This window comes from Enhydra lutris, unplaced genomic scaffold (assembly GCF_002288905.1).
Source record: "Enhydra lutris kenyoni isolate GAN:26980312 unplaced genomic scaffold, ASM228890v2 scaffoldscaffold27, whole genome shotgun sequence".
NCBI classification, from domain to species: Eukaryota; Metazoa; Chordata; class Mammalia; order Carnivora; family Mustelidae; genus Enhydra; species Enhydra lutris.
Genome location: NW_019154111.1, coordinates 19,200,783 through 19,226,924, shown reverse-complemented (window position 1 = coordinate 19,226,924; position 26,142 = coordinate 19,200,783). Strand labels below are relative to the sequence as shown.

General features: G+C 38.8%; 1 protein-coding gene across 1 annotated transcript in view; it reads left to right on the top strand.

The window, feature by feature from the left end:
* LOC111151984 (protein tyrosine phosphatase, receptor type Z1) overlaps positions 1–26,142 on the top strand; it is a 179,361-nt gene that overhangs the window by 56,704 nt on the left and 96,515 nt on the right. Inside the window, exon 2 of the mRNA XM_022510240.1 lies at positions 1,848–1,913. Coding sequence (XP_022365948.1) covers positions 1,848–1,913 — 66 coding nt within the window. The remainder of the gene's footprint in view (positions 1–1,847; positions 1,914–26,142) is intronic.

The window sequence follows — 26,142 nt, the reverse complement described above, 5'->3', positions numbered from 1 at the left end:
GGCCCTTACAGTTACCATACAATGGAGTACTATTAGGCAATCAGAGAGGATGAATTACTTATATATGCTACAGCATGGATGAACCTTGAAAACATTAATTGTGCTAAATTTAAGAAGCCAGTCACAAAAGGCTATATTGTGTGATCCTGTTTATATGAAATGTCTAGAATATCCAATCTGTAGAAACAAAGTAGATAGTGGTTGTCTAGAACGGTAGGACATGGGGGTGGGATTGGGGGTAGCTTGGGGCGGCTAAAGGTTATGGAGTTTCTCATGGGGGTGATGAAGATGTCCTAAAATTGTGGTGAAGATTGCGTAAGTCTGTGAACATACCGAAAAACATTAAATCGCGTACTTTAATGGGAGAGTTGTATGATGTGTAAATTATATTTCAATAAAGCTGTTATAAAAATAAATATATGCTGTAATGTGCTATACGGGCAATAGAATATTTACCCATATTTATGAACAAAGTTTTACAACAAAAGGAAAATCCTTATTACTTAAAAGTAAGTTTTGGTTTTGAATGATCTGTAGATTCAGAATATGTATTTCTGATAGCAGATCTGCTTTCTAGCTTTTATGAAATAGTTTAGCAGTTATTTATTATCATGCTGTACTAATCAGAGAGTATATAACATGGGTGAATGGAAAATAATTTCTGCAGTGTCCTTGGATATTTGCATTCCTGAAATTGAGAATTATCAGTGCGGAGGAAAGCAACTGTGTAGCAAGAATAAGAAGAAATAGAGTTTCTTTTCCCAAATGATGAGGGAGATCATACCTATATTTAAATATAGGTATAGCATGATCTAGTTTAAAATCCTTGTATTCAAATGAAAGCTATATTGACAGAAACTCCATTTATGAATGAGTAATGTTCCACACCTTTATTTGTAAACTAGCTAGTTATTCTGCAGCCTTTTCTACAGAATGTTTTGTCAAAGTGATCAGGTTTTAAATCTAGCTCACAAAGATTTATTTTGCCACAGTGTAGCTGAACTGGAGTGGTAATTTTAGTACAGCCTGGGATTAACAGGCAGTGGCACAAAAAGGATGACGAGTTATCACATCCCAATTTCTTGAGTGTGGATGTGGCTCCTGGCAAAATTTTGAATTATGCAGAGTAAAACTTTGGCTTCCATCCATTTTCCTTTCTGTCTCACATGCCCCATGTTCTTGATCCAGAATCACTCTCTTGGGGTCCTGAGGCATCCACTTTTATGATGCCTCCACTCCCCACTGTATTACCTCACTTGGGCATCTGGGTTCCTGTAAGAGACAAAATCACCTACGCGGTTTAACACAGCCTTTCTCCCAGCCAGCATTTACACATTTAAATTCTCATTTTCTCAAAGTGGCTAATTTCACTTTTTGGCAAAAGGAAACAAGTTTTGAAAACATCTGGGTATCCTAGATACACTGATGGCTCAGACTTGGTTTGTAAACCTTAAAGTATCTCTAATCAACAGGATCTCAGATATTTGACTTAGGGAATGCTGTAAGAAAAATTTAGAGATAGGACAGATGACTCTTTCTGACCCATCTTTCTTTGGGATTAACCCCCTCTAGTCTGCTCCTGCTTTCCTCAGAATATTTGCTTTGTCCCCACCTCAACTTCAGGGTTTTTTAAATGTGTCCCCTAAAATTTATACTAACTATGAGAACAGGAACAACAGAGACTACAGTGATGGTGGTTGGCATTGAGAGGAGTCATTGGGAAGGGGACATGGGAGGTGGTAATTGAGGAGCATCTGTGGTATGAATGATTTGGACATCTGATGTATTTTTCATTTGGACACATATATTTTTCTACACATTGATCAATTGATTTTTCTTGGTTGTAGACTGGGCTTATGGATACTACAGACAACAAAGAAAACTTGTTGAAGAGATTGGCTGGTCCTATACAGGTAAACATTTCATATATTGAGATTCAATAGAAAATTTTATTGTTTTGGTATCTTTTTATGTGTAAAAGAGAACTTTGTAATTCAACACATCATTTTTTCTTAGCTTCATGGATATTCAGTTAGATTAATTAATAAAAATATATTATAGACAAAATGATTTCTAGTAGACCTTCCATTATTAGCAAATTTGATAGTGTAGAGCATACTGGGATCAGACACAGCTGGATTTGAATCCCAAGTCAACACTGGCCTAACCGCCTGGGGAAATATACATAACCTACCTGAGGCTCAGTGTTTTCATCTGTGAAATGGAGGATTGTTCAGAGCATTAAATGAGATCAATGAAGTTGACCTAGTGCCTTCTTATCAATACAAAGCTCTCAATCAATGTTACTTGCCATTGCTGTTATGATCACAGTAGTGGTTGTGTTCATTCATTTATCAAATACTGCTGAGATTCTTGTTCTCCACAGGGCTTCCTTCTAAGTTATTTTTGCTGAATTAATTGGAAATCAGGGTCCAAAATGATTTTTGTATGATTGCCAAACTTGGTTAAGAGCATCACGAATCTCTGAAGTTGGCCTAAAATGGCTACAGTCAAGAATTAGGATAGCAGAGGTGAAGCTCTAGGCCTGATAAGAAGAGCCAGAGGCAAATCTAGGTGGCCTGTGACAGGCCTGGTGACCTTATGAAACAGAGTTGGGTATTCATTAGAAATACGATTGGTCTGATGTGACGGGATTACAGGAGCTTTAACTTGAGCCTAGCCAACTTGGACTTTATTTTACAAATGAAGGGCAGCTGCACAATGGATTTAGTAGATAAGCATGCATTTCTTTTCTCTCTTTTTTAATTCTTGCTTTAAAAGTAGTGAATGTTGGGGCACCTGGGTGGCTTAGTTGGTTCGATGTCCAATTCTTGATTTCTGCTCAGGTCTTGATCTCAGGGTTATGAGTTCAAACCCTATGCTGCACAGAATGCTTACTTTAAAAAAAAAAAAAAAAGGTAGTAAATATTCACTGTGGAAAATTTGGAAAATACAAGCACCAAAATAAATAAATAAATAAATAAAAATCACTATTCATTCCAGGGCTATTCACTTAAAGAAAAAAGGAATATTCCTTTCAGGCCAGTTTTTATTGTATTATATTTGTATATCTTATATGTAGAATTATGTATCCACTCTACTCTAGAAATTATTTTGAACATTTCCTCATTTCAATGATGATTCCTAATGGTCATAATCCTTAAGGTATGCCTAATATTCCATTGAATAAATGTTTTATTTTTGAGCATCTATATTTTTAGATATTTAAGCTACGATAAACAATGACAAATGATTGAATAGTTAGATTGTGTTATTTGCATGTTTCATACGTATTATTTTAATTTTTATTATTTATTAGAGAATCTTTGATAGGCACTTACTAAGCAGAAAAAAAAATAAATGCTTTCAACATTCTTGATACTATGGTTTAATTGCATTTTAGAGAGATTATACTAAGTCAGTGGCTGCGCCACTGAATACTAACCAGGATTTAATGATTTTCATTTTGAAAATCTTCACTAATTTGATAGGTTAAAAAATGACACTTTGTTTTAATTTGTTCTGTTTGATTATCATTGAAATGGCAAGTTTTGTGTACTTTTATATATAGTATAAATAATATTTATAATAAAATATAAGTGTTATATATATATATATCATATATACTTTGTAACTTTCTATCTGACAAGTATAACCTGTTTTGTATTTCTTTTTATCCAAAATAGAAATTCTAGTATTTTCTAGGAGTTACAGCTAATTTTTGCCCCCCAGTAACTACAAGAATCGTATTAGTTAAGACTCTGAAGGCTTGGAGTTCATGCCTAACCATGGAAGATGGCATCACAATGGCCAGCACCGTGGTTCTCCTGGAAATTAGTTGCTGTTGTCACCATCTGGGCATTATTTATGCATCTTCCATTCTCCCCAAACCTAGAACTAGAAAGTGGAGGACCTGTAGCCTAGAAAGAGGGAGGGTTAGAGTTCTCACCACCCCAAGCAAGGGCCCACATGTGGAGTCGTAGTGGCGTGGGTTTTTTGGCAGCCCTGTCTCCTTGAGCCGCTGGATGTGCTCCATCAGGTCAGGAGAAGACAGCAGTCTTCCCAGTGGGTTTAGGTACATGCTGTTGAGTGTATGCTATTATCTTAGAAGGAGGCCACAGGGCTCTTCCTTTTAATGGACCAGCTGTGTTTGGACATGATGCTTCTGGAGCAAACAGGATTTCGTGGATGGGTTTGTGCATAAACAATGCACAATTCTTTGCTTCATCATCAAGTTCATCCTCCTACTCATAACTTGGGGCCTCCTGGCTTTAAGCTCCTTTAGAGGACAGTCTAGTGATCAAAGGAATGACTCATTAAGAAGTGCCATTTGGTGGCAGGGGAGGGGGGAGAGATTGTAGGTCTCAAGAGGGGATATTCCAGAACGGAGGTGAGGGTGGAAGCTTGTCAGAATTTTAAAGAATGGATTGCTCTTCTTACACTCGTGCTTCTTGCTGGGTTGGAAGATTATCTGTTCCTAGAATATTTGAGGATCCTAGGAAGAGACTAGAAAGAGTTTCAGGTGAGGACATTTTACAACTGCTTAGCCCAAAGTGAGCATGGTTGAATTATTTTGTCTGAATTCTTAGAGTGTCAGAAAGAAAACAAATGAAAGCCATTATCCAAATGAACACATCTCTTCTAAGCAGATCACAAGAAAGCCAGACGTTGAAAATGTGGATTCTTTGCCATAAATTTAATATTTCTTTTTATTTTTTAATACAAGCCATCAAAGCTTGATAGTATTTTTTCTTTCTATACTTATTATTCCACCTAGAAAATGAAAAACCATATTAACTCCATAAAATTTCAGGATAAATTAGTTTTAAGATTCTTTTTAAATTTAATTTTATTTATTTATTTATTTTTGAAGATTTTATTTATTTCTTTGAGAGAGATGAGAGAGAGAGCACGAGCAGGGGGGTAGGGGCAGAGGGAGAGGGAGAAGCAGACTCCCTGTTGAGCAGGGAACCCAATGCAGGGCTCGATCCCAGGACCCCAGGGTCATGACCTAAGATGAAGGCAGACACTTAACCGACTAGTTTTAAGATTCTTAATTTTAAGTAATTTTATGAATGACCCAAGTAAGTTGGTTTTGACCAGGTCTTCGTCCGAGATCTGTTCGTAACAGCTTATGTTTTGGGCTCTGTGTTTCTGTTCTTGCAGTATTGTTATCCCTTAAATTTGTCAGATTAGCTGCAGTCTCAGAAGGAAGGACTTACCCTTGAATGTTTGTAAATGTATTATTCTATTAATAATAATTACTAAGAAAATCGTAACATCTGTCTGTAAGAGAGCTCATGGCTTTATCCTAAGCCATTTAAAAATACACGGCAAATAGCCAACATTATTGAAATGGAATCATTACAGCTAAGGTTGTTTGTGTAGGATTTTGCAATTATGTGAAGAAATAATGCAGATCCTTTCTGGCTATTGAAGGGGCGGAGAAACAGTGGCTGGAAGGGGAGGAGAAGGTATTTACTCATTCAGTTGTGTTTTTTAACATAGGTTAAAAACAACTTTTCTATTTGGGACGTATGCTGTAATTATGCTGGGAAATGACAGGGTTGGTAAATACAGCCGACTATCCCATTTTTAAAGTTATTACAGGAAGGTGAGCAAGGTTTGTTTGTCACGCTGCTATAAGAGAGTGAATTATAAATCTGGGAATGTCAGCACTAAAATCTAGTTCTTTCCATAGTAACTGCATTTAATTTAAGGATTTCAGAAAATGAATTTCCTTCTTCCTATTAACCTTAAATTTTCTGTGACAATGCCTAAAAAAAGACAGTTCAGTGAAAAAAAAAATGAGTCATTTGGTTTTTCTTTCTCCTTTTTCTTTTTTGAAATCATGAACACATAGCCCGCAATTATATGAGATGCTAAAATTTGCCGGAGGATGGGCAAAAAGGGGGAAGGGGAGTGGGAGATACAGGCCTCCTGGTATGGATGAATAAGTCACAGGGATGAAAAGTACAGCACAGGGCATATAGTCAATGGTTTGTAATAGCATTATATGGTGAGGGATGGTAGCTACATTTGCGGTGAGCTTAGTGTAATGTACACAGTTGTCGAATCACTGTGTTGTACATCTAAAACTAAAGGAATCTTTTCTGTCAGTCATACTCAAAGACAATGCATTTGCCTTCTGTCTGTGTTGTTAGACCTTTGTACCTTCAAGCAGTAAGATCATCTCAAATGGATGGACTTCTACCACTTCGTCCTAGAAGTAGTCACTATTGAAATATAGTCTTTAGTTCCTGGACCTTAAAAAATATTCTGTTACTTCCTCTCCAACGTACTTTAAAGCAACTTGAAATTGAAAATTTCATATTGATATATCTCAACTGTTCTTAAGCCTAGACACCTTTTAAACTATAGCTGAAGAGTTGCATTGGGTGAAAGTAGGAAAGGACCCTCAGGAGTCACTATTAGACGCTGGGCTGAATATACCAAAGTGGAGGAGGCTTTACATACTGAATTTATTCTGTTTCCTTAAATAGACTATTCTGTCTAAATAGTATTTCCATTCCAAGAAGTATATAGACTAGAAGATACTACTTATGGAAAACAAAAGAGCCATAATATAAGGTGGTGTATAATGTGATTAGATGTTTGGCATTTATTTTTGGATATAGTTAGGCTTAGTGTTTTACTTTTCTCTCTCTTTTTTTTAAATTTTGTTTATTTATTTGACAGACAGAGATCACAAGTAGGCAGAGAGGCAGGCAGAGAGAGATAAGGAAGCAGGCTCCCTGCTGAGCAGAGAGCCCGATGCGGGGCTTGATCCCAGGACTCTGGGATCATGACCTGAGCCGAAGGCAGAGGCTTTAACCCACTGAGGCACCCAGGCGCCCCTCTCTCTTTTTTAAGATTTTATTTATTTATTTGAGAGAGAGAGTGAAAAAGAGAGAGAGCTCGAATGCGCATGAGAGGAGGGAGGGTCAGAGGTCCAAGCAGGCTCCCCACTGAGCAGGGATTCCATCCTGGGACTCCTGGATCATGACCTGAGCCGAAGGCAGTCGCTTAACCAACTAAGCCACCCAGGCACCCTGGTGTTTTACTTCTCTTAACCCAGAAGAAAGTAGGCCAAGTGTAACTTGAAGGAGAATTTGAATCTGTGTCGAGTAATGACTGATTTCTGGCTTGTCCAGGCCTTTCTTTACTTCTAGAATCTGAAATATCTTTTTTGACATACTATATTTTCCTCTTTGATTCATCACTCCTTATTTTTTTTAAAATTTTTTTTTTATTATTCATTTGACAGAGAGAGAGAAAGATCACAAGTAACAAAGAGGCAGGCAGAGAGAGTGGGGGAGAAGCAGGCTCCCTGCTGAGCAGAGAGCCCAATGGGGGGCTCGATCCCAGGACCCTGAGACCATGACCTGAGCTGAAGGCAGAGGCTTAACCCACTGAGCCACTCAAGCGCCCCTCATCACTCATTATATTAAACAGACTGTTCATGTCTCATTTCCAACTTAGGAGTGAAAAAGTGAGTTCCAGAACTCTACACATAGCATTATGTCAGTTCTGTAAAATATTGTGTATTTATACAAACACAGAAGAAAGGACTGGAAAGAGACACACCAGCCTGTTGACATGGGTGACCCCTGAAGGCCTATGGAAGGCCATTGGAGCCGGGAGATTTTCACATCTTACTCTATGCTTTGGATGGTGTTAGTTTTTTATAAGTTGGTCAAAACCAATGTTTTCAATGTACTTAGATTAGTTTTCTGAGAAGGGCAAGGTAGCTGAACAAGAACCACAGTACTGAGTCGTCAGCAGTCAGAATGTAGGGCCTCTGCTTAGCTGCGTGGAGGTGAGAGGGTGTCACAGACCTCAAACCAGAGCACAGAATGCACTTTGCAGCAGGCTTCCTGGACATCACTAACATCCCAACAGGTCAGGCTACACCATCGCTGTGTAGTTCAGTTTTCTTACCAGTAAAAAGCCTAGGACATTAGGACTACATGTAGGGCTTAATGTCCTTGTACATAAATCAAATACCTGTTTCACATTGTCAGAGGAGATCTCTTTGAGCAAGTTCACTACAAATCCAAGTGATAATGATTTGACAGGGTCTTAATTTGAGCCTAAGCAGATTAAACAAGTCTGGGTGTATCTGATAATCTCATGAGAGGATTTAGGAGTTGACTGGCTTGAATGCGTATTAGAGACAGGTATTTCCTATCATCTGTATATTTTTAAGTTTAACAAAGATTTTATATTCTGGGCAAACTTTCACTAGGCTAACTGAGGTAAGTAGAGCGTGCCTCACTGCAAAAATTGAATAGAGTTCAGTTAAATGATGTAAAATTCAGAATTTATTTCTATGCAACTCTCACTTAGTATAGAATGGAAAAAAAATTACACAAGGCTGCAGAATAGCATCACAATTAAATAATCATTGCTAAATTTATCTAATAGTAAAACTGTATACTCATGAGTATTTCCCAGCGAGTAAAGCTGAAATTGCCTAGATTCTCCGGTGCAGACTCTTAGCCGCACCCGCTGACAGCGTCTAGTAGAGTTGAATGCATTGGACGTCACCTAGAAGCTCAGAATGAGAAAATCTGTTTCTCCTTCTCTCTGTGTGCAGACTTCTGGGTGTGTGTCTGGATGTTCGCCTTCTCTTTTCTGGACTTCTTTTGCCTCACTCTGTGTTCTCTACTCTGGAGTGCTCCAGTCCATCAAACACATCTTTCAGCAAAGGAAAAGGAAAAGAGAGTACTACATGGTTCCAAAAAAAAAAGTCCAAGATTAGGCTACGGTTTGTGTTGTCACACAAAGTTCATTTAAATGTTTTCAACTTTTAGGCAAAATACCATTGCAAATATTTTAAGGTGACCTTTGTCACCCTTCTATTCTATGACTCAGTAAAGGCAAAGTGCAAGGCTTACTTAAGGTTTCTTATTTTTTTTCTGTATGGTAATTCTAACTCTTTAAACCAAGGATTTTTAAAGATGAAAAATATGTAAGTGACTCATTTCTTAAATGCAGAAGGATTTTTTTTTATTAAATGAACTATATTTTTATGACTGAAGCACAGAATTATAATAATGACCTTGAAATATATTCAGATCTGTTTAAGATTCATTGACTTTATTTCCTTTTTCCTTTGAATATATCCATATGGCTGTTTCTCTACCCTGCTACCTATGAACCCTAAGTTTCTGTTTTCACCATGAAGTGTGTTTTGTTCAGGTAAGGCACCCCTGGACTGGGCCAGGGCTGGCATGTTTCCTGGCTGGAATGCAGAGAATCTTAGAAGTCCTCTATGGCTTCTGCCATGCCAGCCTGTGAACTGTTGTAGACTGCAAGGAGTTTCTTAACTATCACAGTATATTCTGGGGTGCTTTTTTAAAAAAATATTTTATTTATTTGACAGAAACACAGCAAGAGAGGGAACACAAGCAGAGGGAATGGGAGAAGGAAAAAGCAGGCTTCCCGCCAAGCAGGGAGCCCGATGTGGGGCTCAAACCCAGAACCCTGGGATCATGATCTGAGCCGAAGGCAGCCGCCTAACGACTGAGCCACCCAGGCACCCCTGGGACACTTTTGACAGCTGCTCGGAGTCATTGCTCAAACTGTATAAGCCTCAGACTCAGCAGAAAGGGAAGGGAACTCGAAGCCTATTTGGAGTTACGGTTCAAAGAAGTGTCTGATAACCTAGGGAAGGTGGACCAGATGGACGCCAGAACCTAAAGAGAGACCATAGGGAGCCCCTGAGAGGCAGTTATCCTGACTGGGGAGGAAACCTGGCAGCACATGCTGAGAGCAGAGCGATGTCCGGGAGAGCGGGTTCCAGGTTCCCTGTGATGCTCCTGGTTGCTTTGCTGGGCCACTCTCCACCCAGAGCCTCCCTTGCTCTTAAATGTCTTGTAGTCACTGGGCTGGGAACAGAGGCCTAGCAACTGCATTGCGGGCTCCTTCTCAAAGAGCTTGAAATGAGAAGAGGAGAACCCTGGGGGTTCCCAGGCAGACACATGGGGTTGATCAGCGAGGTGCAGGCATCCAGTCCAGTCAAGTGGCTGCCATGGCCAGGATGGCGACTGATGCTCTGGAGCAAGGAGCAGCAACCTTGGACTTAAAATCAGATTCTGATCTACATGGGCTAAACTTTATTCCCTTAGCGAATGCTATTCAGATCTCTAATTTAACAGAATAACTTGTGATGACGAATGGGGAAAGAGGAGACTGTACCCCGGCTGAGGACACCAAGCACGACTGGACTCTCTAGATGACTTTCTGATGAGTTTCCCCCAGCGATGAGCTCTACGAAGTCTTGAGTTCTGGGCCATTATCTTAATGAGTATCTACAGTGCCAATTTGCTATATGTTCTCCCCCCAGATGAAAACCACTGCATTTATTTCTGATTATAAGAATAATACATGATCTGGGGCCCCTGGGTGGCTAAGTGTGTCTTGGAATCGAGCCCCGCATCTGGCTCTCTGCTCAGCAGGGAGCCTGCTTCCCTCCCCCTTTCTCTGCCCGCCTTTCTGCCTACTTGTGATCTCTGTCAAATAAATAAATAAAGTCTTTTAAAAAAAAAGAATAATACATGGTCATTTAAGGAAATATCATATATATGTAATTTATATAAAAATACACATTGACTGGGGGCGCCTGGGTGGCTCAGTGGGTTAAGCCGCTGCCTTCGGCTCGGGTTATGATCCCAGGTCCTGGGTTCGAGCCCCACATCGGGCTTTCTGCTCAGCAGGGAGCCTGCTTCCTCCTCTCTCTCTGCCTGCCTCTCTGCTTACTTGTGATTTCTCTCTGCAAATAAAAAAAAAAAAAATACACATTGACTTATACATAAATATTTAAAATACATGAATATGTATACATATATATTCACAAACATAAATATAATGTCAATATAACAAATATATATATGAATATTTTCAAATGTATTTGTGTGAATATATTACACATACAAATATTTTAATTTAGGTAAATATAGATTTTAGATAGATAGGTAGCTGGAATTTCATCCTTCAGAGATAACTGCTATTAATGTCTTCTGTTGGGGAAATACAGTTAAAAACAAAATCCCCCAACCCATAAATTTCTTTTTGAAGATAGTAGAGAAAGAAAACAGTTTTATTATTGAATAAGCATTAAACCAGAATGTGATACACGTTAAGACAGTCCACTAAGAGATTGCAGAAACAAAAGGCATCTCACCCCCTTATATAGCCCAACCAGATACAACCCATTATATACATGTTTTCCAGATAAACAATGACTATTCTTCAAGAAGAGACTTGACAGCAACTTTGGTCACACATAGTTCATCCTAACCTAATTTTACCTGGTAATTGGAATGGCTACATGGGTTAGTTTACTGGCTTTCTCTGGAGGAAAAGCAAACCTCATATTTTTATGATAGCAGGTAGCTTTGCAACTTGGAACAAGGCGCCCACCAAAATTAGACTCCTACCTTTCCAAAGAAACTAGGAGATTGGGGTGTTATCTTCCTTCATGTTTACACTTCACCAAAGATGGCTCCCCAGTCCTTGAGAAAGACATTCCTGGATCATAAAGCTGACAAAAGACATATCAAGTTTTCAGAAGGATTTATATATATTTTAAGGAGAGGCTAAAGTACTTCTTACAGTGATAATTTTCTAAAGTAAATGCTCTAGGAAAAAGAAGGGGAGAAATCTCTTCCTGATATTCCACAAGGAGAATTGTCTCTAATTTTTAGTCCTTTCTAATTTTATCTATTTGTCCTTCCTAATTTTATCCTTTCCGACATTATATGGCTTACTATATGTACTGCTCCGTGACCTGCTTTTATCTCAATAATAGTTTGTGATTATCTTTCTGGTATTGTAACCAAGTCTAAGTAACTAAGTGTAGGAGAAACAGAGAACGAGGCTCCAACTAGAGCATAGCTTTATTTTCTTCAGTGTATCTCTATTCCTAAAGCAGACCTCATATGTAAGTGCCCAGTAAAAGGTAGTTTTTACCCAGATTTGTTCAGTCTCACTGGGACACAGAATTAGTTGTACCTGGGAGGAACTGTGATTAGTAATAACATAATTTTAGGGAACCAACCCAAATCTTTCTTGCAATAGATAGGGAAACACAAAAAATAAATATCATGGTGTGAGGTCAGAGAAAGTTCTAGTATATGAGAAATAGCTACTGGAAAACAGGAAAGGCTGTACTTTAAAGCCCTCTGCTACCTGGAAATAGAAGCAATAAACAGAGCCACCCAGAATCAGCATCAGAGCAAATTCAAAAAGTTGGCATGTACCCAATTAGATCTCTAAACTGGGAATGACTAATCTAGCTTTTTTATAAAGTGTGTTTCCTGACCTCTCATATTTCATGAGTATCCCTATAAAAGAAGAGCTGCTTTTAACGATTTTTTTATAGGTATAGTTTTTCATTTTCAAAACCCCAGAAGTTTGTTCTAGAAGATCAATTACATTTATGGGATATAGTGCACTCCCATATATCCTTGAGAAGATTTTTAGGTTCAGTTAAACTGTGTTAGAATGTGAAGGAGTCTGTTTCTTTATCACTTCTCTGACTTGCCTCCTACCTGAATGTGACTCTATATTCTTCAGTAAAGGAAAATTTAAAGTTTTGAGGTCATTTCTTTTATCTAATACTGAGATCATAACATGAGCCAAAAACTGTGCCAGTCTCTGGGGATGCCGTGGAGAATGAACAGTCACAAGCATGCCCAACAACAATGATTACAAAGGATGATAAATGCCTAGTGGTAGATTGTGGTGACACAAGGTCTAGGAACGCCTACATAGCTTAAGAGGTTCAGGGATGGGGCGCCTGGGTGACTCAGTGGGTTAAAGCCTCTGCCTTCGGCTCAGGTCATGATCCCAGGGTCCTGGGATCGAACCCCACATCGGGCTCTCTGCTCAACAGGGAGCCTGCTTCCCCCCTCTCTCTCTGCCTGCCTCTGCCTACTTGTGATCTCTGTCAAATAAATAAATAAAATCTTAAAAAAAAAAAAAAAAGAGGTTCAGGGACAGCTTCCCAAAGAAAGGTATTCGAAATTGAAATAAAGTGTGAGGAGGCTCTAACCCAACATGGGTGAAAGATTATTCCAGGTAAAGGGGCAGCTTTGCTAACCTGTGAGGTGAGGGAAAAATATGTAAACTTCTTCCTGCCTTTAGACAAAAAACTAGGGGTGTGATGAGACAAAATTCTTAGAACTAATCCTGACTTAGCTCAGGTATCCTTGAGCTAAGGATATCCTAAGGATAAGCTAAGGTATCCTTGTCCTACCCAAAATTCTGGGTAATAAAATATACACCATATTTTGAATGAGGATGACTTAAATTTTTAGTTATTGACTTATTTGCGTTAAGGGATATTAGACGGGATTTTACAACAACATTTTAGTTAATAAACCAAAGAAGAGGAACTAGTGAGAGAGACCAAAAAAGGTGGGTATGAGGAAGGGGAGACTTTTCAGAATCCAAGTGGGAGTTTCAAGCAGACAAGACTAATCAGCATCATCACATGACTCCTCAGGGAGTTCTCAGTGAAATAAAGGTTGTAGAACTGACCACATTGTAAGGAAGCAGGTTTCACTTGGGATTCTTCTGCTAGTGTGTCTGATGAAGGACACACTCTAGGGCTGGACCCTCTGAATGCTTGACTTCAAATCTGGACTCCATAGATTTTCCCTCCTGTCAGTTTCCCCATCTGTAAAAAGAAATAATAATAGTACCCACCTCAAAACACGCAGCAATGATTAAATGAGGTAGCATATACAAAACACTTAAAACAGTGCCGGCACATATGAAGGGATCAATAAAGGTTCGAAAGTCAGACGAATCTTCTATAGTATCAGAAACTTATTTGATACCAGGTTTTTATCCATCACACTGTTACCTTTCTTAGGTACAGTTGTGATGACATTACTCTCCCTTTAAAATCCCTTCCATTGATTCCCCGTCATTCATACAGAATGAAAAATGGACTCTTTAGTGTAGCTTATAGTGGCTCTTATGATCTGGTTCCAGCCCCATAATCTCCTTACCCTTTGCCTGTTGCTATACCAGGCTTTTCTTTACTTTTTTTTTTAATTTTTTTTCAGTGATCCAAGATTCATTGTTTATGCACCACACCCAATGCTCCATGCAATACGTGCCCTCCTTAATACCCACCACCAGGCTCACCCAACCCCTCGCCCCCATCCCCTCCAAAACCCTTAATTTGTATCTCAGAGTCCACAGTCTCTCATGGTTCGTCTCCCCCTCCGATTTCCCCCAACTCAGTTCTCCTCTCCATCTCCCAACGTCCTCCATATTATTCCTTATGCTCCACAAGTAAGTGAAACCATATGATAATTGACTCTCTCTGCTTGACTTATTTCACTCAGCACAATCTCCTCCAGTCCCGTCCATGTTGATACAAAAGTTGGGTATTCATCCTTTCTGATGGAGGCATAATACTCCATAGTATATATGGACCATATCTTCTTTATCCAAAAGCAGGTCTCTCTAATTGTTCTTCCCTGTTTTGCCTGAATAACAAACCTCTGTTACCTCCTTCAGGATGTGAAGCCTTCCTGATTACTCTGGCCCCCAGGGCTGGTGGGGATCCATCACTTTTGTGAACTATCCCTGTGCCATCCTCTTAAGTACCTAACACAGGAACATGGGCAGTCAGTGTTTATGGCGTGAATGAACAAAGCTGAGAAGACAGAGTTTGCGTTTTGCAAGTGTAGAAACAGAAATGAAGTCTCTTGCCCAGAAGCACCAAGTGAGCAGAAGACTTGACACTTGAACCTGGGTCTTGGTTCCCAGGGCTCTTTCCTGAGAAGCCCGTGGGCGCATTTCATTCCTTTGTTTCAGGGATATGGCTGATAACATAAGCACGACGCTGTTAGATTTTTGAACTTTTGTGTAGATATTAAAAAATGTTGGCCCCAGAGCCATTGTGTTTGATATGGTCTTTTTTTTTTTGGTTTGTGTGTGTGTGTGTGTGTGTGTGTGTGTGTGTGTGTCTTTTTTCAAGGAATTGTGTCACTCTTCAAAGAATGTTTGAAGAGCAGCTACTCCTGAAAAGTGAGAGCATGTTATTTCATCTCTTTGCTCGTCCATATCTTCTAGCCTGTCTATACCAAACGTGTGTTTGTTTTATAATCTAGCTGAAGAAAAAAGAGCTTGAATGTCTAATTAATATAACATAAATCTATTTGAATTAATTTTTATTCTTTGAGGGTTAACAAGTTGGTTTGCACTACAGGAAGTCTTCTCATCCTTCGTATTTCCTTACTCTGTAAAGGTCTAATGGTTTATGTATCCAAGGGGCCTATAGATCTATGTGACCATAGTAGGTGAACTTCTTTCCTTTGTCTTATTTACATTATCAGTAATATCAGAAATACTGTGTTAGTCATCTGTACCCTGAAAGGGAAGATAAATTATAATTCATGTGGAAATAGATGATATTGCCTTAGAAAAATGGTCATACGATTATACATTTGCATTTCCCCTGGACTTCACCTTGCCAGGGTTCCACAGAGGGCGCTTAAAGGATCACATGACTTGAGTTTCTTCTCTGTTATGACACATAATTTTCATTTCACAATCTGGAATCATTATTCCCGTTCAGTGAGAATCGATTTCTCATAGTTGACTGTCTGAATCCCTGCCAGCTTGGTCCCATTTTCTACATCATTTACCAGAAAGTATAGTTTTTTTTGTTTTGTTTTTTAAGTCAGAACAATTATACAGGTAACCTGTAGCCTTGATATGCCCTCCAAATTCTCTTCAGAGCTGTTGCCCACCCCTAGAGCCAAATTCTTCTCCCAATTGATCTGCAATGTTGCTGACCTGTAGATCAAAGTATTCCCCACCCCAGTGCACCATTTTCTAAGTGAGTCTCAATGGACATGAAAGAGCTCATTCTCTTTTGAAAGGAGAACAGTTCAGTTCGTCTTTAGAGAACAGCCTCCATTGTTTCCTTTTAGCAGAATAATTACATCTCTAATTTCTGTAGAGATAATGAAGAAAGAACACATCTACTCTGAAGCCGCATAAACACATCCCAAACTGGGATGTGTTTATGCGGCTTCAGAGTAGATGAGAAGAGAAGGTTCTGTGACTTTTAAGTATGATCTTTTACCCCCCAAAATGTGCACGTTTCAGGAAATTACAATAAGTCTCCTACTCCTTCCATTTATGGTGATTGCTTCTTTATGTTTAAGCATGAGAAAGAAGGCTGGATTTAAAATAAAATCTAAGCCTTATTGACGTGTTTTTATGCCATCAACATTTTTAAAAGTAAATTGAGTAGAAAATTAAGTTCTGGCATATTGTGCAAGTTCCTCTAACGTATCTGGCCTTTGTTTAATCATTTATGAGTTATCACTGCAAGAGGGTTATATAGATTAGATACCACAGAGATCTAAGGAACTATATTTATTTGATCCTAATTAATATTTGGCCTTAAGTAGACAATCACACCGCTTTCCAATTTCCTAATGTTAAGCAATTAAACAGCAAGCAGCTGTTGGCCAGACAAATGTTAAACTTTGCCAGATATATGCAAGTTTTTCACCACATCTGGACTATAGTAGGTTTAATTACAAGACATGTTGAAAATGCACATACCTTAGATTGTATGTTCTAGATAATCATTGAAAAATTATGATTCCCGGTGTTAAGATTCGTGCTAAATTATCACAGATCATTCTTTAGTGCATGTTTGTTCACAGTATTGTACATACGTCAAGTAAAAATAACTTTTGTAACAATAAAGTGCTGGATTAGTAAGGAATTCTATTTTCTTCATTGGAGTGTTTCTAAGCCTTTACATTTTGCTTCTTTGAAAATGAAATCACCAAAGGAGCAATTGCAACAGTGAGGAGTAAAGGGAACATTAAGTGTTGATGGTCTGTAATCTGGAACAGTGGTTTCTAAACTTTGATGTGCATCAGAATTACCTGGAGAGCTTACTAAAATAAGATAGCTGGGTCCAACTTGCAGGATTTCTGATTCAGTAACTCCGAGGTGGAGCAAATTCCCAGGTGATCCTGGGGCTGCTGGTTTGGGAACTCTCACTTTGGGGTGTACAGAATCTACCCCAGTCTCTCCTTCCAGTGCTTTAATTTGTGGAATGAATGGAGGAATGATAAGAGTCAAAAAGAGAAAGCATATACTTAAACAAATTAATATTTGTGAAAGCGCTTTAGTTCTCCAGCTGTGATGAGCTGATGCGAAATGTGATGGCTTCCATTCAGTGTATAGTCATGTTACATAATAGTGCTAGTTTCAAAACCCGCTATCTGTATCAGCAAAGACGTGATTGAACAACCGCGAATACAGCTTCCATTACTTTGCTCATCTAGACAGGGGCCGCTTTCCCTGCATAGGGAAGTTCCTGGCCTACGTGGGTCCGCAGAGAATCCCCTCACTAGTGAGTTTGTCTGCAAGCTCTCTTCACCTTGAATTATTCTAGACACATTCATCTCTAGCAATTTGCAAGGAACATTCTTTCTCGTAACCTTTTTAAAATCACTTTTCATTGACCTGGCTCCCAAAGGTCCTGGGTCCTGGTGATAACAAGATTGTATTATCAGTTCTTCTGTCTTTCCTTCTTTCTTGTTTTCTTTCTTTTTTTTCTTGTTTTCTTGTTTTCAAATTCCAGTGTTCTAGCCCTCCTAAACTCTCTTGTTAATAATGACTTTTTCTCCACATTTTTTTGGCTGTTGGTAATATAAATTAGTCCTACCTTCAAAACTGTTAAATTGGGGGGCACCTGGGTGGCTCAGTCAGTTAAGCCTCTGCCTTCAGCTCAGGTCATGATCTCACAGGGTCTTGGGATTGAGCCCCAAATCCAGCTCCCGGCTCAGCGGGAAGCCTGCTTCCCCCTCTCTCTCTGCCTGCCTCCATCTGCTTGTGATCTCTCTCTCTCTCTCTCTCTCTCTGTGTCAAATAAATGAATAAAATCTTAAAAAAAAACCTGTTAAATTGGATAGAAATATTTCTGAACTTCTTTTTAGTGAAGGTTGTTATTCATTCATTTTTCCTTTTTCTTTTCTTTCTCTCTCTCTCAAATATAAATCTTTAAAAAAAAAAAAAAGTCTAATGTGTGGCTCACCCTGCCCATGACATTTTCATCTCCCAGTACTTGTTCTCAATTCCTGTTTTTCTAGCTGATGAACTTTACTCTGGTATGTTAAGAAGAACTCATGCGTTCATGGAAGCCCTTTCAGGGAAGATGTTTACCCTTCAGATTACCTTTATAGGTAGAATCCTTAGAAGAATAATTTCATGAGACTTTCAGGCAATGTGTCAGTTTGTGAAGGGGATAATTTTGGTCAGCGCGCCTTTTTGTGCCCGTCAAATCATACCAGATAAAAGAATAGTTTCATTTTTTTCCCGACAAGATTGGACATTTTGCTTGTTATTTCATGCTGGAGTGGCCTTCTAGAAGCCATAAATCAAAGGAGTTATTACTGCCTTATAGTTTCTCTAACATTTGTCACTCTTTTAATGTGATGAGATTTCTATAGTGAGATTAAAAATATAGGTGTGGAAAGATGTTAATTGAAGTTTGGGTTTCGATGAGGAAAATTGGAATCAGTCAAAATGTCGAAGACTAGAAGAGGGGGTGACCATACTGTGTGTGCGTGTGTGTGTGTGTGTGTGTGTGTTTGTAAGATAAATTACAGTAGATTCTTCCTGTGGAAACCATGCAGCCACTTTAAAAAAATATGGCAGTGATCTCAGAGACATTAGTACTGAGAGACAAGTACATCATATTGACATACTTAACATGATCTCATTTATCTAGAAAAATAAGAAAAATGATTATAGGTATATACACACCTATCGCAATATAAGTGCATGGGCAAAGATATGGAGCTCTTCCTCTCTTCTTTCCTTCATTTCCCTTCCATGTGAATATTTCTGTCTTAAAGCCATAAGGAGAAGCGAAGCAAAACAAATGCCCTTGGCTGTGGAATGGGCAATGGTGGCCCAGAGCCAGGTGCCAGACTCCAGGCATGATGAAGAAGGCTCCCACAAAGGAGGACTGGCCAGGGTGGAGTGTAATATAGGAGGGCTACTTGGTGTGAGGTGTGGGAACCCACATAGGGTGAGGAAGGTGTCATCTGGGGTGGTGGCTTGGCATTAATGGGATATTCCATGACATGGAGAGAGGCGGATGTCCACACTAAGGGTGGTTTGTGGTGGAATGTCAGAGCAAGGTCACATTCAGAAGGGCATGAGGGGGACGGGAGCCCTGCGTGGGTGTCAGAACCTGACAATGGAGTCGAAGGCATCTCCACAGAGGCACCATCTTTGCAGATGGTTCAAGAAAAAGAAAATGCTTTCTGTACTTGAACCTTTTCTGTTAAGTTTAAAATTATTTCCCCCCGCCCAAAAAAAAGAAAAAGTAAAAGGTTATACAACAACCAGTTAATAGGACTTAACTTTTAAAATAGGTGAGGTGCTAGGAAGTTCAAGTGTGTTGTCTACCTTGGATTCAGCTGCCTTTGTTTTGGTGACTCCAAATATATATATATATTTCTGAGCTGAACAACATTGACCCATAGATAGAGACATCTCTGTACCCCTATTCAGCAGGAAGAGATAGAGAAGCTAAGACCCTCCAGTCTCAAGGACCTTAAAGATGTACAGGTCAGAATTGTTCAGCAGGGAATGATAAGAACAGACAAAAGGAAAAGTAGCTAAAATTAAACTCCCTTACAACTTGCAGCCCATTCACAAATACTTAAGACTGGCAGAGTACGACCTTCCTCCCCAAATTCCCAACTGTCTAAATGTTAATGATTTGCTAGAGGCAAAAAGCAGTCTTAGCTTGACAATAGCCAGGCCCCTAGGATCCTGTGAGTCTCCTTTAACATGTAAAAATCCTTTTGGAAACTTCCTTTGTCTCTGCCCCTCCCAACTTAAAAGTTCCTTTCTGCCTCCTGGCCCTGTCCCCCCAGGCTTTAAGAAAAACACATTTTTGTACCAGGAAGAAAATAGAGAATAAAAAATAAAAGAGGAGTAGCTGGTGAGGAAGGTTAAAATAGAGGCTTTTGCTGTTTTACTTGTGTTGCTCTTTTCACTTGAAATACATGCAAATTTTAATTATTTAATAGAAAAGGGAAAAATAATATCATAGAGCCTGCAAATATGCGCCTACCAAAGCAGAAATTCAATTAGTTTCAACTATTGAATTACCGTCTAGTTTTAATTGAAAAACAAAGATAATTGATTTGGTAATTCTACATTGAATTTAATGATTTTTTCTATAGAAATAGTTTGGATTAGAAAATAATACTGGAGCCTCAAAAATACGTCATTTAATGTGAGCGTCCCTTTATTCAAATCTGCCAAGGATTCTAACTAAAATAAATGAAAACAGGATGTTACAGTGAAAACTTGTTTTGTAACTCTTTAAGACTTTGTTCTTTAGTCTCTGTTAGAAGAATTTTGTTTGTCAGGCGAAATCCAGACTAAATTAAAATGATCTGCCACAGTTACATTATCATTCTGGGTTCTAAATAAGTGTTTTTCTTTTCATCCGCATACGGAAACTTCCTAATATGACAAACCGGGGCACATGAAATGGAGTTTTATGCTCCATTGAACTGGATTCTCTGTAGCTGCTTAGAAACATTTGGAGCGTTTTAGTGGATTTATTCATTGTAGTGACCGCGTTTCCCCTTACCTTTGTGAAATGCATTTTGCTGCACCTTTTAGTTATTCTAAAATATGAATTCGTTTATCTCCCTGCTGCAGAGAGCACTCATGAGAACTAAGAGAAATGATAAATGCTCACAAATACAAAAAACAGTACTAATTGTAGGTGATACTCATCGGTGTGTTCAGTCGGTAGTAGTCTCTGTAAATAGAACTGTTGACAGAGCAGATAAGGTACCTGCTCTGATTAAGTTTGCATTCTATTAGGGAAAGAAAAACAAGTAAGTAAGCAAGGTAATTGCAGAGTGTGAGAAGTATGATGAAAAGAATAAACACAGCAATGTAGTAGGTAAGAGTTTAGCTGAAGTGGGAGGGCCTTTCCAAGAGGCGGAAATTTCAGCTTAGATGTGAAGAAAGGAGGAGCCAGCCAGTGACGCATAGGGGGATGCGTGTTTCAGGCAAGGGCATGGCAAGTGCAAAGGCACGGGGACAAAAACAGAGTGGTATGGTTGAGGAAGATGGGAGTGTGGTAAAATGGAGAGAGTACATAACCCCTTATTTTGTGTCAGGCATTGTGCTAATGGTTTCCTCTGTCTGAGCTCATTTAAGCCTCATAGTAATCCTATGAGCCTCATCCTATTTTGGTCCATATTGTCCATATTTTTAAGTGGGTGATACTGAGGAACAGAATGGTAGAGAAACCTGCCTAGGATTAGTCAGCTGGTGAGTGCTGGGGACTGGATTTTCACCCAGAAAGTCTGACTTCAGACCCCATGCTTTCAGCCTTAAACTATGCTATTTCCCAAAGAAAGCATCATACAAAAGTAAATCACTATTGGTATTATTATGATAAAGTTTCAGTTACCTTTTATAGCTTAAAAAAAAAAAAAATCTATATTTCCATCTTTCGTTCCCTAAAGAATGTTGTGTCCTGCTCCATTTGCCAAGCTTTACAAAGAAATGTAGACAAATTGGAGAGTATTTGGAAGAGTTAGGGAAGAGTCTTGACGCATGTGAAGCAGTGTGACTCTCATGAAAAAGATGAAGCTCACGAGACTATTTGTCTCTTTATCACTATTCATATATTTTCAAGGCCATTGGGTGGAAAAATAACTAAACATTTTGTTGGCTCCCCCAGTAGATACAATTTGGGGAGAAATTACTTTTGGAGAGGAACTTACTTTCATAGAAGAAATGACTTCTAGCATCAAAAAAAATCTAAAACTGGAATAAGCTATGCTGGGCGAGATCAAGAGAGTCCAACATCAGAGGTATTTAAGCTGAGGCAAAAAAAAAACAACCCTGTTGTTAAGAGTGTTGTATAGAGGATTCAGGCAATCATCGGATAATTGAACTTAGGTGGTTTTTCCCAGTCCTGAGATTCTGTGATGGATTGATCAGAAACCATGAGAATCAGATGTGGCAGAGCAGGGCATGGATGACCTCCAGTGCCAGACGTAGCTGAAGAAACAAAGTAAGATCCCAAACAGGAGGGCTCCACTTAGATATGGAAACCCCATTGTCTTCTCTGGTTATCAAGGGGACTGGTGATCTGGCTGGGACTGGAAAGCTGGAGTAATCCTGTCTTAGTGAACAGACACTCAGCTTTCTACTCTCAATATCCTAAATCAATCCTGACACCCCAGGGAACAGATGCTATTTAACGTCTTTCTTAGATTCACCTGTAATTCTCAATGCGTTGAGTTATCTATATGTCTTCTTCTAGACCTTGGGTTCAGTGAAGGAAAATTCATATTTTTGTTTTCAGATCTAGAGTATTAAGAGAAAGTAACAGACAGTAAGTAGCAAGCCCTTATAGGTCCAGACATTGGATCAGAAAGTCAGACTTGGAGTTAGAAATGTATTTGTGGCCAGCGTTCACTTTCCAATTACCCACCAAGGTCCTAGATGGTGCTCCTTGAAGAGAAGACTAAATCACAAGGTACATTTTTCATTTAGGAGATTATAAAATCCAAGTGTTTCAGTAAAAGACATGATGAGTTGTGATAGAATTAGGTCTTAGATCTGGAAGACTTTCTTCATTTGGTGTTCTAGAGTTCTACCAAATGAAATTACAGTGAACTCGTTGAAAATAAATGTGTATGCTAAGGCTGTTTGTCAATTTTTATGGAAATATGGCTTAATGTCAACCTCTTTGAAATTCCCAGCATTATAGATAGATTTCATAAACACGGAATAGCAGTGGCTTCTTAGAGTTGGGATGATTATAACCTCTTTGCTACCTACCCGTGAAGAAAAACAATGCTTTGTATGCAGTACTTTTGGTATTACTAAACTTCTTCAAGTTTGGTGTTTGAGCAGTGGGAAAGAGTGACTTATTTGAAGAACTTCTTAAATGTGACTGTCTTGAATACTTTCTAGAAGTGTGGTGTTTATTATTTGGTAGCAACATTTGTGAAGATATGGTATTGCGTGAACTAAACCAGAGCAAACAGGAATTGGCTCCTCTGAGAGTGCGTTGTTGACTTTCACCTTGCCCTTAAGTTAGGCCGTCTCTCGTTATCAGATAGTTAAAAATGTCTAAAACAGATGTCAGCTAGACCCTTCCAGCCTTTCAAAGATGTAGGTAATGCTGACTCAGAAGCCATCCTGCCTCTTCATTCCCTCATCTTTCACTGCCTTTGGAAATCCTAAACCCTCTATTGGCTTTCTGTACCTTCTCAAGGGGTTTCCCTTCTCTGTGCCTGATTCCCTTCCTCTGGCCCAGCACTATGAAGTCACGCAAGGGCAAGGAACCTGCTCATCCAACAAGAAAATCTACTGGAATCTGTCATTACTGGAAAGGTCGTTAAGGAATCTTCCACTGGCTGGACCCAAGTTAAGATACATTTGAATCCATGCAATTGTACCTTTATTTTGCGTAAGAGATAAAACCTTAATTAATCAATTTATTAAAAATCAAATATACTTGTCTTGCATGACAATTTTATCTTTATTTGGGATTGATAGTCCCTTGGGAAGGACTCATACCTTCTAGGTTAAAACCCTTTCTCTTCTCTAGACTTTTTACATATATAGGGAAAGAGTAGGGGTGCTTGCTAGTTTAATGGACTATTGCAGTAAATCTCTTTGTAATGTAAATTGGTTGCCAGCTTGTTTTATCAGATTTACAAATTGCCATGGACTGGAATTATTTATATTCAAAAACTTTTTTATTTAAATATCATCGGTAAGAAATACATTTAAGAAAAAAAAAAATGAAAGAGCCAGTGTTTGGACTTCTGTTCTTTTGCAGGAGTTTCCTGACTGAGACTAATCAAAAAATAAGTGTAGAGATGAGAAAACAGAAAGGCTGGAAACATAGCAATAGTCTATGTCAGTCTCACAAGCTGCTTGATGCCATGTTTTTAAAAAACGACTATAACTCACGATTCAACTTTAAGATTTTAAGAACCAAGCAATAAATTTGCTCTTAAAAGAGAAGTTTGGTTTCATTGTCACTTACACACTTTTTGTTTTCTTGTTTCAGGCTTTTAATTTAGGTGATATTTTTCATCATCTATTTCTTTTATATTTCAGAGGTTCTGTTTGCTCTCCCTTTGGACTGTTTATTACAAATTGCTTGTGAAGAAATACATTTGAGTTGTCATTTCCCTTAAATAATATCCTTAAGAGTGTCTGTCTATAGAGTCCTTTCCCTTGCTGTGGAAGGACCATGATACAATATAGCAAGACTGAGGAAAGGGAATTTTTGCCAAAAGCAAACAGACTCTTAAGATGACTTAAATAAGACCATGCCACCTGCAACTTAAATCCCTTCAAAAGCCCAGCAGAAAAAGTTCAAACCTCTCGTCCTGGCATTCAAAGCCTTTACATGTACTCACCTTTACCTCTTTCCTCTCCCTGCCTTGCACCTTACATGTTAGCACATAGAACCTCCTACTGTTCTTCTGAAATAGCCGTTCTTTCTTTTTCCTGTGCTCATGCTATTCCCTCTTCTCAACTTTCTTCCTACCTTTAATTTGATAATACTAGCCCATGGTTAAGACTTATCTCAGGCATCTTGTCATTCAGGATGCCTTCTTTGTGTTTGGTCCTGTCTCGTTCAGAACAACTCTTGTGTGTCCCTGGAATATTCTGTGCATATCTCTGCTATTGTACTTATTAGATTATATTCTAATTCATACTTGAAATGCCTGGGGTCCTAACTAGGACTTGGAGTTCTTTTTTTTTTTTTTTTTAAGATTTTATTTGTTTGTTTGTTTATTATTTATTTATTTGAGAGAGAGAGCACGTGCCTGTGAGTAGGGGAAGGGGTAGAGGGAGAAGCAGAGAATCTCAAGCCAACTCTGGACTGAGTGCAGAGCCTGACATGGGGCTCCTATCTCATGACTCTGAAATCATGACCTGAGACAAGACTAAGTGTGGGACGCTTAACCGACTGAGCCATCCAGGCTCTCCTGGAACATGAGTTCTTGATGATAGTACTCTTTTTTAGTTTTTTTTTTTTTTTTTTACCAGACTTATTTTCTATCTAACATTAAACACTCCATAAATATTTGATAAATGAGTGAACAAATGAACAAATAAGAGCTGTATTTAATGGAATGAAGTTTTGACGGGAAATAATTCCTGGTGGGAACAATGGATTTATGGTATTTACCCACAGGTTCTTTCTTAGTCCTTGCTTGTGACCGTGCATCTGGGAGATTCGATTTCTGAGAGTATCTTGTGATAGATAGGTGCATACAGAGAGGAGGAGCTGATGGTTTTATACAGGAAGTAAGCCGGCATCTTTGGTCTTACAGGCAGTATGCTCTTTAACCAAAAGAGTGAAGCTCTATCACAAATAGATGGATATCAGGTTATAGCTGTGTCTCAGACTTCAACTTTGAACCCCCGGTCCTCGGACCAAAAGTAGGAAAAAGACAAAGAGTTGTGGTTTTTGTTGTTGTTGTTGTTGTTTATCTTCTATTGCAAACCAAGGAGTAATTTCTGGAGCTCTTTTTTTTTTTTTTTTTTTTTTGATTCTGCATTTGTGATGTCATCGGTAGTAGCCAGACTATCGCAACAAAGAAATCTCGCTCTGTGTTTCTCCTCAATCTACATTGAGGTCAGTTCGTTAACAACAAATGCTACGGAGAAATCGTGCAATTAATCAGCCTACATTGCGTTCAGTCTCAATCCTGAATGTTAAACAGTGGACTGGTTTGAAGAGGATCAGGCAAATATAAAGGTCATAGCATTAATCACAGAGTTACCTAAACCCTCAGACTTTTCTTCCTTTTAGAAGTGGTGGTTTGTGAAGTGATGAAGGAGCAACAAGAAGTGCTAACAGTTTCCGGTCAGTGTTGCATTTCAACAAGGATTTTTCTGATTTTAATTAGTTAAATATTCCATACCAGCCTATCGCAGTAGAAACGCTGTAGTATGGGACTTCTTGTCACTCTTATCATTCTCTAATTTAAAATGAAAGATGGCAGAAGATGCTGTGGTTGTAACTGTCAAATAGCTTTTTTTTTAAATGATCTT